This window comes from Neopelma chrysocephalum, unplaced genomic scaffold (genome assembly GCF_003984885.1).
Source record: "Neopelma chrysocephalum unplaced genomic scaffold, ASM398488v2 Primary Assembly neopelma1_24, whole genome shotgun sequence".
Classification (NCBI taxonomy): Eukaryota; Metazoa; Chordata; class Aves; order Passeriformes; family Pipridae; genus Neopelma; species Neopelma chrysocephalum.
This window is the reverse complement of record NW_020897693.1, coordinates 16,818,620-16,836,313: the sequence shown is the minus strand read 5'-3', so window position 1 is coordinate 16,836,313 and position 17,694 is coordinate 16,818,620. Positions and strand designations below refer to the sequence as shown.

At 45.3% G+C, this 17,694-nt stretch overlaps 2 protein-coding genes across 10 annotated transcripts in view; one reads left to right on the top strand and one right to left on the bottom strand.

Moving 5' to 3' along the window:
• The window catches only part of DDB2 (damage specific DNA binding protein 2), a 51,139-nt gene extending 43,086 nt beyond the window's left edge, over positions 1-8,053 (top strand). For all 8 annotated transcript variants that reach the window (XM_027705262.1, XM_027705306.1, XM_027705288.1 and 5 more), the window contains 7 exons: positions 1,756-1,922; positions 3,006-3,105; positions 4,445-4,622; positions 5,281-5,426; positions 5,660-5,824; positions 6,143-6,188; positions 6,868-8,053. In XM_027705262.1, the coding sequence (XP_027561063.1) occupies positions 1,756-1,922; positions 3,006-3,105; positions 4,445-4,622; positions 5,281-5,426; positions 5,660-5,824; positions 6,143-6,188; positions 6,868-7,118 (1,053 nt within the window). In that variant the 3' untranslated portion in view covers positions 7,119-8,053. The remainder of the gene's footprint in view (positions 1-1,755; positions 1,923-3,005; positions 3,106-4,444; positions 4,623-5,280; positions 5,427-5,659; positions 5,825-6,142; positions 6,189-6,867) is intronic.
• Positions 46-17,625, bottom strand: ACP2 (acid phosphatase 2, lysosomal). Of its 2 annotated transcripts, none has more exons than XM_027705364.1 (11): positions 17,512-17,625; positions 17,310-17,405; positions 17,151-17,237; positions 14,695-14,847; positions 14,255-14,353; positions 14,003-14,092; positions 11,679-11,811; positions 11,515-11,603; positions 10,808-10,914; positions 10,406-10,581; positions 46-1,225 (listed from the first exon to the last, which is right to left on the bottom strand). In XM_027705364.1, the coding sequence occupies exons 1-11, from the start codon at positions 17,605-17,607 to the stop codon at positions 1,146-1,148; spliced, it is 1,206 nt and encodes a 401-aa protein (XP_027561165.1). In that variant the 5' UTR covers positions 17,608-17,625; the 3' UTR covers positions 46-1,145. The 2 variants fall into 2 exon arrangements, with proteins under 2 accessions (XP_027561165.1, XP_027561157.1); XM_027705356.1 differs by lacking the exon at positions 46-1,225 and adding an exon at positions 8,394-10,323 and having other exon boundaries at positions 17,512-17,622.
• Positions 17,626-17,694: the final 69 nt, after the last annotated feature.

Genomic DNA, 17,694 nt, shown 5'->3' with positions numbered 1-17,694 from the left:
TGGCAATACTGTCCGGGTCTTCACCAGCACCGAGGACTGGGAGTAAGAACACAGTAATGCTTTGGGCCTCTGTGTCCTGCTGGCAGGAGCACTACAGGGAGAGAGAGAGAGAGAGAGAGAGAGAGAGAAAGAAAGAGAGAGAGAGAGAGAGAGAGAGAGAGAGATGTTTGTCTTGAATATGTGAGAGCTGGGCTTCCTCTTCCCCACATACATGTTTTCTATCCTCTGAATTTCAGGGAGACTCATTCTTTTTATTTTTCCCTGAAATGGGGTAGTGGGTAGGAGAGAGCTTTTCTTCACCGAAGGGGAGGGACTCTTTGATGCTGCTTACTTCTTGTTGTACATGAGAGAGTGAGGGTGCCAGTGGATTTTAAGAACAGCTGTCTGTTCTTAAAACTTCCCAAAACTCAGTACTCTACGGACCTTCTAACCTCTTCACCTGCTAGCAGTGCTGCTTGTTGTCAGATGGTTTTTACATGACAATTCATAGTTCTGTCCATGCTTCTCCACTAATGCCACTGACTTCAAGCAGTGCATGCCATAAGGATCACACCAATTCATTCCTCCTAGCTTTTGGTGCTTACCCAAAATACCAAAATTAAGAGTCTGGGCTCCTTTAGTAATGAGTGAAAAGGGGACATGAGTTGTTAGAGGCATCTCTAAGATTTACCTTCTCAGACTGTTGCTTTTTCTGTGTACTCATGAGGAAGCCTCAACTCTTCAATTAGTTACTTCCATTCAGTGCTTAAAGGTAAGTGAGAGAATTTGGATTAGCTTCTGCATTACTTTTCCCCACCTGATTCTTTCCGTGTGGCAGCTTTTATGGTTGTTTTCCAAATTGGCTGTTCACCTGCAACCTTGTAATAGCGCAGAAGGCGAACCCAGGTAGTGCTGGGATGACTGGCCAGGTGAGCAAGGAGAGATAAACTGGGTCCTGGGACACAAGGATCCCAGTGGGATGCCTGTCGCAGCAATGACGCCTGGATTTGAAAGGGCATGCCATCCTCCTTCTTCCACTGCTGTGAGGACAGGCAGGCTCTATGGGTGGGCCTTTTTTTAATCTTCATTGGCTTCTTGAAGTCTAGTATTTACAGTGAGACCTTAAGTAGTTTTTCTTTGAGCAGCAGATGGAGTGCACTTGAGTATCAAAGAGTTTGGGGAATCCCAGGTACTGGTCTTCTTTTCTGCCATTGCGTAGGATTTCCAAGTTTCCTCAGTAGACAGGTTGGGGGAAAACAACATAACAATATGACATAACACAAGATTCCTGTGCCACGCGGTTAGCAGTAAGATTTCTCTTTGCAACAGTCTCATCCTGCCTGTTGGTACCTTGAGAAAGACCAGATACAGCCTGTGGGTAACTAGTGACGAAGTCTCTCTAAGAAAAGCTTGGGGCTGCGCTGTCATGAGATTTTTTGTGGTTTATGCATGGGATGGTGCTGGTTTTGCTTGTGATCTCCTAAGCCTGGTTTGAGCCAGGTGGTTCACTGCAGATTAGTCCTATCCCCATAACAGAAGCAGCAATGCTGCTAATGAGGTTTGCAGTGCAGCGTGGTGAGGGTGAACTTAAAAGGCTCAGAATGTATGTAACCAGGTTGGAAACAGGTTAGAAAAAAAGTTCTTATCTATCTTCTCTGCCTGAAAGCAGTGCTTATGCCTAGGGAAACTGGCAGTGTGTTCCAGGAGGTGACTGTTGTATTAAGATTTTGTCTTCCACTCTAACCTTGATGCCTCTTGGCTTTGTGTGTATTTCAGAAAGGGGCTGGAGATTTTCTTGGAGACATCAAGTTCAGTCCTTATGAGGCAGTGAAGCTTTATGTGGCATCAGGTGATGGCACCCTAAGTCTGCAGGACCTTGAGAGCAGAGCGGTGCAGGTGATCTCTCGTGCCCCGGACTGTGGCCATGAGCACCATAATGTTTGGTGAGAAGAGGGCACTGCAAGGTTGAATCTCTGTTTCTTGGGGTTAATGCTGCACTACTTCTTCAGATCTCTAACATCTTCATCTTTGCCAGTGTCAGGAGACTCTTGGTATGAATTAGTCCCTGGAGGGAGCTTGGAGACAGAGTCCTGGTCCTGACCTAGCACTGCAGGGTGGTGATGGGCAAGGCAGCACAGGGCACTTACACTTTTACAGTAGCTGAGTGTGCTGCCTGCATCTTCTGGTGTTGCTTTCTGGTGATACCATCTTGTATCTTGCAGATATTGATAGCTTTTCACTTTATAAAATGTGAGGTGAGAAGAGCAGGGTAACTTCCTCCTCTTCATTGTTGCCACTGGTCTGTTTTGTCTGTAGCAGCTCAGGTAGCATAGGAAAGCCACAAAACATTCCTGTGCCATCTTTCAGGTTATTGAGTTTACCCTGTGGCTCTTCTGGAGACTTCAGGCTCACAATGTTCATTTCCATGGCCTTGAATTCTTAGAATAATTTATCTTGCAAGTAAAGTTTTCATAACAAGTTCCCAAAGGATCCCAGCTTTATTCTTGCTGCCCTTCCCCTCCCAGCAGAGCTGGGGTTAAGACCTATGTCTTTATCAGATAAGTTTTTATTAAGTTTTGTTTTCCTGGAGCATGAAGTTGAGACAGTTTGAGGTGCAACTTTTCAGTACAAAGCTTTTGTTTTTACTGCTGCTTCGGTGTTTTGTGAAAAATGTAATTTTAAAGCTGTTTCTGCACATTTGTCGTTGTCCCAAGGGTGTTCTGATCTTTCCCAAGGTATGTTCACGTGCAGGCACCAAGTGGCTCTTCAGCCTCTATTATGTTTCACTGTCCCGATATGTTACATTCCATTTAGTGAGGACTTCGAAAACACCTAGGAAGTTATTTCATATTCAGTCACCAACAGAAAGCATTGCTGATAAGCCGTCCTTCCTGATACTCAGGCCCACACCATCGGGCAGTTACAATCTGTTGCATTCTCCCTTGTTAGGGATGAGATGTGAACCAGAGCTGCACTACCTTCACTTTCCTGTGGGAGGAGCACTGATTTTGTCTCTTTCTCTCTAGTTGCTGGTACTGCAGTGTGGATGTCTCTGCAAGCTGCCGTGCAGTGGTGACAGGTGATAATGTGGGAAACGTGGTCCTGCTCAGCACTTCTGGTGAAGAGGTTCGTATGGCTCCATGGAGCGTCATCTCTATGGGAATCTTCATGTGCTTTCCTACACTACAGGGACCCCGAAAAGAGAAGCAAGTGCCTTGCAGCTCAGGAGATGAGTCTACCCGTTGTCTGAGTAGTGCAAAGTCCTCCACTTCTGCCATCCATTAGACATTTTCACATTGTTGAGTGTAATGGTAATAAATCCCAAACAGGGACTGTGTCATGTGCTGTCCCTTCCTTACCGTATTTGCTACTGGCCAGGGTAATTATAGGGTAATGTGAAAATGTGAGCACCCTCTGCCCACAACCTTCACACTTCCAGAAACTTAGTGCACTGATGGGAGTCATTTGAGAGATACTGCTTTGATGTACATCCTTCCATGACCTAGGAGTAGGCACACAGCCATAATGCTGTGAACTTAGGGATGGAAATCGCACTCCTGCCGTTAGACACCAGAGGGCAGGCAGAGACAGACTGAAGCAGTGCAGACACATAGGAGAGAATAGTTGGAGTGGATCCTGCTTCAAGAGCCTGCTGTACTGCCACACTGGCTTTGCTATCTCTCCTGCCTGTAGGGGTAACATCTGTAAGAGTTTGCCACAAGGCAGTTGTGTAAATTAGCGGGCAGAGTCAGGAGTGCTCCAAATTATTTGCCATTATTTAAGGTTAGTTGCTTACTTTCCTTTTTTTTTTTTCTGAAAGAATGTGACAATCTTTTTTGCACTTGGGAGATATCCATTATTCTAGGGAGGATGGGTCAGCTTCAGCCTTTTGATTAAAAATAATCTTCTGGCTTTGGATAGAAATTTATTCATGGCCAGTTTATATTTATTTGTTGTTTTTAATAGAAATATTTGACCTACACTCATGTTTCTTTGCTGATATGTTTCTAGAAGCCAATTATATCTCCTCTCACCATTTTTACTAAGATAAACAAAGGAAGGTTCTTTGGTCTTCCACACAAAGCAGGTGCTTCCTCTTGTTATCTTGGCAGCACATTTTTTGTACCTGTTCCATTTTGTTTTAATCCTTCTGCCTAAAGTCTTCCAGATGTGATCTTGTTTTGTACAGTGGCACTAATACTTCCTTCCATGAACCAGGGATTGCATCCTCCTTTCTCACATCTGTAATAAATTGGTGGATCACAGTTCTCCTAGAATTAAACAGTTATTTCCCAAAGTAATTCTTTTCCTTTTTTGTTTCCAGTGAACAAACTCTTGGTGTATTTTAAAAGTTTAGTTACTCTGTAAATGTGAGACCTCTTTACCCTGTAGTAGTAGATTATTCCATTTCTTTACTCCAGACCTTGGTCATTTTTTTTTCTTTATGATTTTCTGTTTGCTGCAGATTTGGAAGCTGAAATTGCACAGGAAGAAAGTGACTCATGTAGAGTTTAACTCCCGATGCGAGTGGCTGTTGGCCACAGCGTCTGTGGATCAGACAGTCAAAATCTGGGACCTCAGAAACATCAAAAACAAAATGAGCTTTCTTCATGTGCTTCCTCATGAGAAACCTGTCAATGCAGGTAAGTTGAGATAAGGATTTAATTGCATGGATATCTGCAGAGAGTCCACTCAGCTCAGGTTTTATTGTGGTGGCAGTGTGAGGTTTTACTCAGATTCCATTGGGAGGAGGGCATTGGGAATGTGTGGCCAGAGGCAGGGAGGTGGATAGGGCAGCTGCAGCACGTTCTTAAGACTTGACATACAAACTGTGGCACTGTACCTTGAGAAGTGAGTTTGGAAGCATCAGCAGCGGCTGAGATCAGAAAACTGAATTTATTGGAGCAGTCCTTTGACAAAAGCAGAGCATAGGACTCTGTTTCTTGGGTGCAACTTTACCAGTTCATGAAGTCCAAACTGCAGATGACTGTCTCATTATTCCACTGCCTTTTCATTTGGACAAGCATGTTTCTTTCTTCGCAGTGTCTCCTTCTGTGATTCTGAAATGAGACTAATGATTCTTCCTAGGTAACTCCGCACTGTAGGTTTCAGCTTACTGTATGTAAGAGCCTTGAGTTTGTTTGAGACAGGTAAAGCCTTGTTTGTTGAGACACACAGCCATATTGAAATCCCTATTAAAGAAATAGCAATGGCTTTTCAATCAGAGAAATGTGACTTTTCTGTTTCGTATCAGTCACAGCATTGTGATCTTTAATTTGCCTTACTGTCCCCCTCTCCTAGCTTACTTCAGCCCAACAGATGGTGCAAAGCTTCTGAGCACAGACCAGCGCAATGAAATCAGGGTTTACTCATCTTCAGACTGGACCAAGCCACAGCATCTGATTCCACATCCACATAGGCATTTTCAGCACCTCACACCTATTAAGGTGAGTTAAGTCTCAGAGGAGCATCACGCTTGGTACTAGCAGCCAGCTGTAAATCAGAAATGGTCTGATTACTGGTCAAGATACTACATTTGTGGGTGGATATTTACACTGCTGCACCTTCCAGTGGACCACTGTTCCTCAAGCTGTGGGTGGGATGTATACAGTGTTGCTTAGTGTCAGTGCTGAGCTCTGTCCCTTTCTCTAAGCTCTACATCACTCTGCTCTATGACTAGGCAACATGGCATCCTCGGTATGACCTCATTGTCGTAGGTCGCTACCCAGACCCCAAGTTCCCAGAGTACACAATGGATGAGCTACGAACTGTTGATGTATTCGATGGAAACACCGGAGAGATGGTTTGTCAACTCCATGATCCAAATGCTTGTGGTATCATCTCGGTGAGTTGAGCGCTGCAGCTAAAAGGGTGGCTGTGTACTGAACACCGCTGTATCTCTGGGAAGGAGGTACGGGTTAGTGACTAGAACAGTATCCTCTTTACTTGTGATAGACTCATGCTGTCATGGGATATGGCTGCCAGCTAAAGCTGCTGATTCAAGCAGGGCTAGTCCATGATCATCTATGGGGGTTTTGTGATGCTCCTAGGGAACGCTGGGTTTTCCAGATGGTTTGTTGCTGTTATATAAGCTGTGGTGCTCTTATGACTGTTATATAAGCAGTGATGCTCTTACAGACTCTGATTGTGTTTTCGTTTTCAGCTCAATAAATTTAACCCTATGGGAGACACACTGGCTTCTGGCACAGGTAAGTAAAGAGAACCCAGGGTACTAAGCATGGGTGGATTCCAGTCCCAGAAAGGGCTGCCTTGTTACTCTATACTAAAGCAAGTTGTAAGAGGGGGTTTCCCAAATCCCACTTGCCAGTAGTCCTCTATAAATTCCTACATCTGTAAAATAGATTAAGACTTTCTTTTCAGTCTTACACCTTTGCACTTGGAAAACAGGTCATCTCCTGTGAAACCTTCATGAGAATATCAAGTCCAGAGGAGCGGGAAGCCTCCTGGCAGCAGGGAGCCGCTGCCACCTGCCGGCCATGAAACAGTAGAAGAAAACAATGGAGGGGGGGAAGCCTTTTTCTGCTAGGGTGTACCCTTTCCATTCATTTAATTTATCTCATTTCCTAGGCCGCAGAGCCAAGATTACTGTTTTTCGCAGGCTGTATTTGATTAAGGTAGCTGGCTATAGATTGAGGTCTTAGACTTCTGACAGATGAGATTAGAAATTACTTCTATTTCTTAGTTAGATCGGATTTCCATGGCTATGTGAAAATAGTATCTGTAATAACTATTTTTGCATTCTCTGTATCTTGGAAATACCTTAGAACAGACAAAGCCCTTTGAATTTCTGACTTTTAAGTGACATAGCCTAAGGTATTGTGTTTGATGTAGAATTTCTGATGTACAGTGTTTAATTTTTCTTCTCAGGCTTTAATATTCTGATTTGGAGCCGGGAGGAGATGGTGGCCAAGAAGCAAGAACATCTTTTGAAAGCCATGACAGAACAGGGGATTGGAAGCTGGAATTCATCCAGACGTGGAGGGCAGAGGCAGGCAAACCCTGGCACAAGCAAACTCAAAGCTAAGTTATTGTCTTGGGAGCTGGACGAAATGAGAACAAAAAACAATGATTCTAAATCCAAGGGAAGAAAGCGAAAAGGGAAGGATCTAGACAAGTGATTTAGTATTTTGATCCTTTCTGAATCCCAGGGTACAAACTCAGTTGTTGCCAATGGGCAGTATAAGCTGTACAGGGCATTAGATTTTGTCCCTCCTCCCTGGATCTGATCTTGGTTCCCTCATCCTCTTGGCTTCCCCTTCTAGAAAGTTGTGTCAGTACTTGGTTCCTCCTGCAAATGGAGTTATCACTTATTTTCTGAGGCACTAGGATGTTCTCAAGTCCTGCTGAAGTTACTGCTTCCAATCTGCCATATCTGCTTGTCATCACTTGTCAGAGGTTACCATTTCCTGTAGTCTGCTTTAGAGAAGCTCATGGTAGGGTCCCCAGCCTGTTCTAGTCCAACTGAGTTGAGAAACCATTTGCTAACAGGATTTAACATCCTGAAAAGGTAGAATGTTTACAAGGCTGAGGTGATGGATAGCTCAGGTAGCCTAGAAAACATCAAGCTCTTCCATATGCAAGCTTCTTGGAAAATGTTAGTCAAGACCTGTTCTGTGCTTGCAGCTATTTAACTGGACCACAAAGAACATCATGATCCCAGAGGTGTCTACCTGCCTCATGGGATGCAAGGGCAGTATGGAGCTGGGCCTAATGATTCTGTAGTTTCTATTGTCAGAGTTCTAGGCTCTTTCTTGCCACCGATTAGGTAATTTTTTTCACCCAGGTGCTTCAGAATGTTGGATAAAAGTGTTATAAAGCAGAAATGAGGAATTTCTTCCAAACACCCCTGCTTAGAGCCAAATCTCAAGACTGTTGTTAAAGTCTAAAGTTTTGCTTTTTCTGATTTGTTTACAAGGCTGCCCAGGGCCTTGCTGCTGTCCCAGAGGTTGATGGATGGGATGGGCTCCAGGCCTGCGCAGATTCTCCATGTTCACTTTTATAGTTTTGCAGTATTAATAAAGTTTTGTATTAAACTAAAATTCTTTGATACAGAGTGGCTGCCTCGAGTATTCTGCTGAACTGCATTTGTAGGGGAGAAGAAGTCTGAGACCTTTCTGCAAGAGGGCTGCAAGACCTAGAACAGTGGTGGAAGTACCAGTCATAGTACTGGGTTTGCAATGGACCCCCTCAAGTAGGGCAAGATGCATTATCAGCTCTATCTTTGCATAGTTGCTGCAGTCAAAAATAGCTTATCTCGGTTCTCCCTGTGCTATATGCGGGATTGTGAAACAGGGAATTCCTTTGGGAGAGGATATGCTGCAGTAAGTTCTGCCTGTTTTCCAACACTGAGCACACTGGTGCTAGCCCCATGAACTGTAAGAGAAGACGACGAGTAGAGTTCAGCACGAATTTGATTTTAATAATGAAATGTATCGGAACAATTACAGGAAGTCATTCACAGTCAAAATGTCTAAATCATCATAGAAATGTTTCCTTTGTGTGTGCAAAATTTGGTGCCTTTAAAAATAACAGGTCTGGTCCTCTGCAATGCACTTTCTATTACCCCCTTCTTGTGCCTGTTCTCACAGGCAGGAGCTTTTTTTTTTTATGACTGTCTTGCTGTGCAGGAGACCTAGTTTATATCTTCAGCAGACAAAAAGGTGAGGAAGATGCTGAGAACAGCAAGCTACTTCTGCTGATTTACAGTTCCCATGGTGGCAGATGCTGATTACGGTGTGGGGAAAAGTCCCCATGGTACTCCTTAGGGCAAGAAAAGGAAATGTCTGTAACCTAAGAACTGGCTTCTGCTGCCAAGAGGGGAAGGGAACTGCACCAGAAAGGGAAGTAAAAGTGGGAAGTGAATGTGCAGCATCACCATGTGAAGAGCCTGTGCTTCTGGTGCCCGCTGCAGTCTCATTTTTTGCCAAAAGCTACAAGGCAGGTAGTGAGCACTTGGCGTGAAAGTCCCTGCAGCAGCTGCAGTCACTGAAAGGCCAGCCAGGAGAGAAAGAATCACACTTCGGACAAAATGCTGAAGTGTGGCAAATAAAGGAATCCAGTCACTTGCCAACTCTGATCCTTACTGGGGTTTTTTTTGATTGATTGTTGTCCATCCAGTAGGGAAGACAGGAAGAAACACTATAGAACTTGGCATTTAATCTAGTCTTAGGTAAACAGCTCTGCTGCATCTCTTAATTGCAGCATAAAAACATTCTGCTAATGAAGCATATTCCTTGGGCTGAAATCTGGACTGCCTGAAGTACTGGATACTCACTTGATTTGGACTTACTCAAGCCTGAACTTGCTTGAAGTTCGGAGGTGGGAAGTAAAATTCAAACTTTGGATCTTTAGAGAGAACCTAGCTTTCCTATCTACGGGGACTTTCCTTTCTAGAGCCAACACTGCTCAAGAAATGGAGTGTGGGTTTGCTATGGTTGCAGGAATTGCTCTCACTCATGAAGCTCTTAGAGCTTTGGGTTCTATGGTTCTACTCTGAGCTGAATCCTAGGAACGACTGCCAGGTTTTCAATCTTGCCCTGATTTCAGGCCAGTCCTCTCTTGAGCCACAGAGTGAGAAGGGAAAAAAAGACCAGCTGCCAGCAGCAACTACTTGGCAGCTGCCACTTGGCAACAACCTCAAGAAACACTTCCACTGTCTCCCATCATCTGCAGCAGTTCCCTCTGCATGGACAATAGATGAATCTTGGTGCATCACTGGTGAGCTGCACCCTCAGCTCCAAGCCCAGCCTTCCCACCATCAGCAGCCCTATGGTGTGAGGGAAAAGCACTCAAAACAGGTTGACCCTGAAGAGAAATGCAACTGGATGTGGCAGCTGCTGGAGGCCCAAGCTTCTTTGCCAGAGTCATGATGAGTGGTAACATTTACAATCAGTTGAAAGGAGGAAAACTTGAACTGGCTATGTTGTTACCCGACCAGGTAAGCTGTATGAGGACCAGGGGCACCACACAGTATACTGGCTTCAAAATTAAGGTGTTAATTCCACTAGAGTAGCTTAGTCCTTTTTCTCTGGGATGTCACCTTTAGAAAACATCCAAAAATCAAGTCCAGCTTTGTTTTGGGAAGCAAAGGCCAAAACAGAAGGCGGCTCAGTAAGTGAAGGTGCCCAATAATTCTTAGGGGCAACACAGCTCCCTGCTACTGCCTGAGAAGGAGTTGAAGCAACTGTCAGGCCTGCTCTTCTCCCTCATTGGAAACATGCCGGTAGCCGGGGGGCTGAGACTGTATGCGAAAGAGTACAGTCAAGAGGAGGATTATAAGGAGAAGGAGAATGGATCCACACACAGCCAAACCCACAAACAGTTCTGCAAGGGAGAAAACAAGTGGTCAGCATGGTATTGTCCAAAATTTCCCCTTCTGCCACACTCTGGTCCAGCCTGGGCTCACCTGTGTCATGGATGCTGCTGGCTACCTTGCATTCTTGCTCCCAGTCCTGGGGAACAACAGGATCTGTGAGTTGCAAGAATCTTTGCAGTGGGCATTTATGCTCACAGCCAGGGATTGTCAGAGGGAAAGGTTCCTTCCCACTCTCATTCCGGTAAAACATCTCCACGGAGAAGTTACTGAAAACAAAACACAGGAAGATGTGTTTTCATCTTTTTTTTTCCTCTAGCTTAAGTCATCCCTTCCCAAAAACTCAGTGTGCACACCCTTTCCTTTACTCTCATAAATTTTCCTCATGAGAGTCTGCCACTAGGAGCAAGACTGCATGCCCCTAGGGTGGAGCCTGGCCTAGGTATCTAACCCTCGAGGTGAAATCAGAGCAGATGTCTTTACTGCAGCCCTCACCCATCATCCTCTTGGTACAGTTCAAATAAATGACATGAGGCGTATGGTGCTTGGATCTTGTTGTAGACATCTAGAGCCATCTGCAGTGCCACAAGTGTGGTGTCATGCTGAGAAAGAGGGAAAAAAACCAAATCAGTCATCCTTATGGATGTGGCAGGGCAGCTCAGACCGTACCAGCGCTGAAGGGACGTCACCTTTGTAACTTCCATCTGGAGAAAGGGAGAGGAACTGTACTGCTAGAACAATGATCTGTGATGGAGGGGGAAGGGGAGGAAGTGAAACACAGCCATATATATCCTGCATTGTTTTTTAAGAATTAATCTCTAGAGAGCAGTTTGGGAGAGATGTTTGACTTTCCAGTCAGTAGGCTGCTGGAAAGGGGAGATGACTGTATCTACGTTTCTGAAACATCACTCTAGAATCTACCCATCTACTAAGTAAATACAGCAGTGGTTCCCCCCAGTCTGCCAGTCTCATCCATGAGCCTGAGCTAAAAGGAACTAAGCACGCATCAGGAGTTTTCATCAGGGGCCCCAGAAGAATGATGCCAGACACTGCACCTCCCACCCAGCCAGAGGCAAAGATGCATGTCCTGATCACTGCATAGGCTGTAGAGAAGCTAGAAAGGGTTAAAACTATCACCAAGCCCCAGTCCCCTGTGGAGCAGGAGGAGATGGCTATAAACTAGCACCCTAGCTCTGACTTACTGCTGAATAGGCAAGTAGTTTCAGGTTCTGATGGGCAGAAACATTTGCTGCTTTGGTTAAGTTTCTCCTTATGTGATCCAGCAGGACCCCTGAGGAAAGAGAACAGCTGGTAAGAGGCAAAAGCCAGACAGAGCAGCACAAGGCTCCCTCCCTGGTGCACTCACCGCCTTGCAGACGAGCTTTTTCTCCCCGATTGTGGATCCCAAACAGAAATTCAAACCCAAAATCTTTTAGTTGCTTCAACTGCATCATGACATCTGGTGTCACCCATACAGGCAAATCCATTTTGTGGGCTTGCTAGAAAGAGAAACAGAGTACTCATCTGCAGGTAGCACAGATCGCACATTACTCAGAGAGTGGGAGGGTGCCTGGATGCTTCTGACCTCACACTGCTGTGCTGCATACAAAGGATATATGTGGGTTTTAATGTTGTTTTAGAAACTAATAATGAGAAGCATAAAGTTTACAATCTAGGAGCTATATTTCTGTGAAAGCACAACTGGAGTGCAGGGTTATGTTGTAACACTGAAACCATAATCTTAGGGCATTAACTTTACATGTGGCTGATTCTGCCCTGCAGATGGCATGCGGTCAAAGAGGAAAAAAAAAAAAAAAGATAAGTGAGTGAACACAAACTTGGAGTTTCTGGTGTACTTGCAGTACAGTTTCCTTGAAGGTTCTGTGGGCCACTGAAGGGCACTGGAGAAAGTTAGGAAGGGCTCTGTGGCCATAACAATGGGATGCACCACCGACAAAGCCCTGTACTCAAACCCCAAAGCCAGAAAACTGGGAAGCAAGAGAAGAACTTGCTTTGCAGCCAATCCATTACAAGAAAGGATTGGTTATAATGGCAGACAAACAGCAGTTGTGGTTTCCCAACACTACTTGGAACAATTTTCTGTTACATATCCCATTAGACTGCCAGAAGATGAGGCTGAATATCCTTATGGGCCCATTCTGTCTGAGCAGTTCAGAGAAATTCCCATTAGCAACTTAGAAATTTAGTTAGTTCTTCATTAATTTACAAAGAGAATAAATAGCTGGTAAGTTCAGCAATTTCTCAGACTTTTTTATTGTCTCCTGCCAGAATTAATCTACTGGCTCAGGTGAGAAAAACAATCCTTCTCTTCAGGGCACTGTTTGCATGACTTAGAAAAAAGGATGAAAACCAAAGCAGCTGAAGAGACCGATCAGCCTGAGGGTATAGTTCTGAGAGTGAAATTCCCCTTCCTTAAAAACATTCTGGTTTTGTTTTGGGACAGTGAGCTATTTTCCAAGTTCTTGGGGATGATAGTGGTTTTCAGCTGGCCTTTCAGGCCATTTGCAAACTCACTAAGTGACTCTTGAACATTTTAAATTCTTGATCTCTCTGACCAAAGGATTTTTTTGTTACCAACAAAAGTTGATTCACTGTGATTGTTACAAGACAGGAGACTGGGTTTGTGACACAAAGGGTCACATAGTGCAGTGCAGCTCTGGACTGAAATATTCTTTGCTTGCAGCAACCCAAGCTGCTACTTTATACAAAGTGCAATTCCACACTGATTTATCTTTTACATCCCCAAAATAGTACATACCACTGTATAACACTGTCAGCAAGCGAAGTACTCTTGCACCTCCATAGAATTATTGTGACACAATGTCAAAATGCTTGGGTTTACTGCTTCTTCTGTAGTTTGCTAATTTGACATGAAAGATGTCTGTAATTTACTTCATCACGCTGTACAGTTATACACAAAGAAAGTTGTATGTAACAACTGTAAGTCTCCTGGATACAGGACCTTTACCTTTGCATTATCACAGAACAGCTAAGCCAAGTTTTGATTTTGTTTAAGCCTTCATGAGATGTGCTTTCAACAAAAATACATGCGAATATAGAGTTTGGTGCACCACCCCAGATAGCAAAAGAGTAACATTTGTCTCTACGGTCTTTCTCTGACAAGGAACCTTATAATAAAGGTCAAAAACCAGATGTGGGTGAATCCCACTTAACCTAGAAGAGCATTATTTACTTTTAGAGATGGCATTAACAGAAGCGCAGAAAGAAAACTGGTTGATTTAAAGTGACAGAGAGATAGAGGTAGCACCAGGAATAGTCCTAATTTAAGCTCCCAACTTAAATCATAAAGTTAACGCTTCTTTGGTTTGCAGAGATCTCATTTCTACCATACTTGATTCAGATTTGTCCAGAGAGATCTAAAGATTTCAGATTGCAGTCATTTTCTAATGACTTTCAAGAGCAGGTGGGACTTTTTCTGACTCCTGACATGATATAAGCTACAGAGTGGGAGGTTATAGGGTGCAATAATAGGTAACTGTTGACACATGCCTCTAGTGAGTGGGAACTGTTATTACTCTGAAATTAGAAGATTACTTCCAACTGTAGGGTGAAAAGTTGTTTCATGGGATTTTGCAAAATACTGTCTACCAAATCCAGTGAATTCTAAAGACCAAATTCCAGTGGCTGTAAGATGATGGCCAAACTTACTTCACAGAACAGTGTGTCATACACACTCCATACACTCTCGAGCGAGATATCCCGGATCCCAGTCTCATTTGCCACCATCTTCAGGAATTGCTGTAGGTTTGAGAAGAGAGAAAGACCTTCAATTTTCTAATCTCATACTGTATTACATGCACTGGTATCCCTACCCTTTTCTCAGAGCTCTGATTATATATACGTGATAATACTTTAACTACAAGCCTAAGACCACCTTATCTCATGCAAACAATCACTTACCCAATTCTCTTTGGTCTTATTTATGTATTCGGCTGAATGTCGTGTTTCAGTCTGTAGCTGTTCATACCGTGGACAGGGGGTCAAAGGAAACTTCAGTAGCTGGGCAGAGACAACAAGAGCAGCCAGGTCACCGAGAACACCGAAGTACAGAATTTGCAGTCAACACGTGCAATTGTAACAAAACCCTGACTAGTAGGTGCATCTATAAACAGCCTCAGTACTTCCTGCTGACATACTCCAGTCTGTGGTCTGCTGGAGTGTTGCACCTGACATGTTAAGTGAACACAGCCCCTGAAGTCTCATCTTGTTCTGAGAACAGAAAAACCTCAGCAAGATAGGTCCCAGGAGAAGTTCAAGACAATCTGAATCAAGACTGTAGCAAATATTTTTGGAGACTACACTACTTCAGTACTCAATACATGTCTTTGAGATGAACTTACCCTTTCCTCAGACTCGGGCACTGTGTGCACAGGGATAGGCTGCCAGGAGATGTTAGGGTTGAACATCTGTTGTCCCTCTGGGGGATAGAGGCCTGCCAGATTGGCCTCTGCACTCATCAGTGTCCGATCACAGTCTGTGCTGCGGATGAAGATCTGCCAGGACAGGGACACGCACCATTAGTAATGCTACTGTAGGTGGCAGTGCTTGGGCACAGGACCGTACACTGGCCGAGGAACATTGCCAAGTGCCCTGCAGCTGCTCAAGGACAACAGGATAACAGGAGTTGAAGTGACCAAGTCTGCTGATGTCAGCCTGTATGAAACTGTAAGGGACAGACAAAAAGACACTTTGGTGTGTAATACTAGAGCGGTCTGGTCTGGATTAGTGGGATAGCCAGGTGCACTGTGCAGAGGTTACAGATAGAAAGGAGTCTGAATATGAGGAAGAGTCAGAGAAGAGCAAGACAGAAATGCATATAACAATGGCACAGAATAGGAAATGCACTACATTTACAGAGCAGGGCTGGGGCAAGCTCCTGCATTCAGTTCTCGGTTCTAGGAATGACCAGCTGTGCCCATGAAAAAAAAACGGCTTCTCCAACCTCAGTTTTTCTGTCTCAGAAACGAAGACGAGTGATCTGACTAGGAAAGGAAGAAAGAAAAGGGAGAGCTGGGATTTTATCTGATCATTGTAGGCTCTTGAGATTAATGGGCCAAGACCTATCATTCCAGAGCTCAGGAGAGATCTGAGCCAGAAAAAAAGAGAAATGAGAAAAATAAAGCAATGTTCAGAAGGTCAAAATGGCAAAACTTTGGTATTCTGGTATCTGTGTACTGAAAACAGTTAAGGGGAGACTGGAGAGAAACCAGTGATAAAACAAGAGGAACAACAGGAAATCATAAAAGAATGTCTTAGAAAATAGCATGTTGAATCTGAAACAAGAATAGAAAGCCCAAAGAATGAAATACAATGTAAAGATAAGGATTCTTTTTAAATGTTAGGAAAAACATAAGAAAAAAATATATACATTCACAAGAAAAAATATGTGTAATATCTCTCATGTGAAACGTATCTCAGAACTTAACAGTCACAAGAAAAAAAAAAACTTGTCTTTTCTCCAACATCAATTTCTACCCACTTTTACCTCCTAACTGTGGCTTGAAAAAAATGATACTGTAGTCATTAGACAGGTTTGCTTTCATCCTTGGTAAATTCTGAAGAAATAAAATGGTAATATTTTAAAAGATAAGGATCTAATTCTTGAAGTGTCATAAAAAAACAATTAAGCCCTGGGTGTACATGCTTTCTTCAGCACCTTCTGCCAGGGCTCCAGCTTGTCGCTGAGTCAGGTGACAAATGGTCATATGGTGTCACCCAGAGGCAACACTTCTTACATGGGAGGTTGCTCAACTCAAGCAGGAGTTCAGGCTTGGTTAGCAGAACAGCTTTTGTTTGCACACGCCTTGGTTTGTTTTTTCTTCTCAAGCAAGAGAAGGAAAACAGCTTCAACTTGCAAAAGCTGTGTAAGAGTGAAGTACGTTTGGAAAGGAACTACTGAGGAAGGTTAAAGGATCTGTGTTTCAGCCAATGCTGGAAGTTTTGTTGATGAAGCAAATGTCAAAGAAGGGATGTAATCTGAACTATGTCAAGCTGGGTTCTTACTGGGGAGACCTATAAGGGGAGAAACAAAGAGAGAAAATTGTATGGGGATTCTTAGTACCAGCAGGGGTACCTGGGGGTTGCTGGTTCTATTTCCTTGCTTTTTTTGATATTTCACATTTTCCTCTGTGCTCAGCACACAGTTCCACAAGGGCTCTGTAACTTTTTTCAAAAGAAACCTAGCAGTTTCTCAACTTCTCAACTGTTATAAAGTGTGGCAACATTTGGTGACAGAGAGAGAAATTAATGGCTTTAGGGGACTGAAGCTGTCAATACCTTACAGGTGGAAGCAAATGACAGGGTCATTTTTGGTCAGTAACTACTGCTTATATGTACAGACTGGTGAAGTTGTACCTGAAGTGCACTGGGGAAGGCAGGGCCAACACGGGCTGCATTCTTGTCAGCTACTGTGACAAAAAAAGTCTCAAAATCTCGAGTGAGAAACAAGTACCAGCTACAACACAGCACTGCTGTTTTGTTTCCTGGACTTCAGAGAAGGCGGTTCTATCAGTCTCCCAGCGGTGCTGCAGCTCCTGGATTTGCTCTGGCCGGATTTGCCTTCGCTCCCGCAGAGAGGGCAGCGCTGAGACACGGCCGACCCGCGCCTCGCGGCCAGGCTCAGCACAGAGCCTGGGCTCGGGCCCCTCTTCTTCTTCCTCCTGCGGTGGGAACGGGCTAAGGAACGAAAATACTTGGGGAAGCGGCCCAGCGCTGGCGTTTCCCTTCCCAAAGAAGCCACCCGCACCCTGGGGCGGCCGAGAGCGCCGCTGCCCCCGAGCCCCGGGCCGACACTGACCTCCTGCCGCCGGTACGTGTCGCTGAGGAAGCCGCGGTAGCGCCGCCGCAGGGCCTGGCCCAACTCCCACTGCTGCCGCATCCCCACCTGCAACGGCACCGGGCGTTACCGGCGGGCCTGGCCCCCGGCCCGACTCCGGCCGCCCCGACCCGCTCGCACCTGCGTGAGCTGCCCGAATCCTTGGGGCCAGGCGCTCTCCTGGAACGGGTCCCGCGGGAAGGTCTTGATGGGCGAGCGGTCTCCGTGCCGGTACACCTGCGGGCGGCACCGCGTCACCACGGCCCGGCCCGGTCACCTCGGCCCGGCCCGGCCCGGCCCAGCCCGGCCCGGCCACCTCCCCGCCGCCCCCCATTCCCCTCACCAGCGTCACGAAGCGGAGGCTGCGGGCGCGGGCGGGCGGAGGCCGCAGGCACAGCGCCAGGAGCAGCAGGACAGCGCCGCCCCGCGCGGCCGCCATGGCGCTTGCACACCGCCCGGAACCCAGCGCCGCGGACCGCGGGCCCGGGCGGACGCGGTTTTCCAGTGCACAGCCCCGGCGGGCTCC

Bases quoted from the DNA above. Each gene is read 5' to 3' on its own strand.
- ACP2 (XM_027705356.1), bottom strand. From the start codon at position 17,607: ATGGCGGCCGCGCGGGGCGGCGCTGTCCTGCTGCTCCTGGCGCTGTGC. The intron at 17,406-17,511 runs GTGAGGGGAATG...TGCCGCCCGCAG, and splicing joins GCCTCCGCTTCGTGACGCTG to GTGTACCGGCACGGAGACCG. The intron at 11,604-11,678 runs GTGAGTGCACCA...CTCTTTCCTCAG, and splicing joins AAAAGCTCGTCTGCAAGGCG to GGGTCCTGCTGGATCACATA.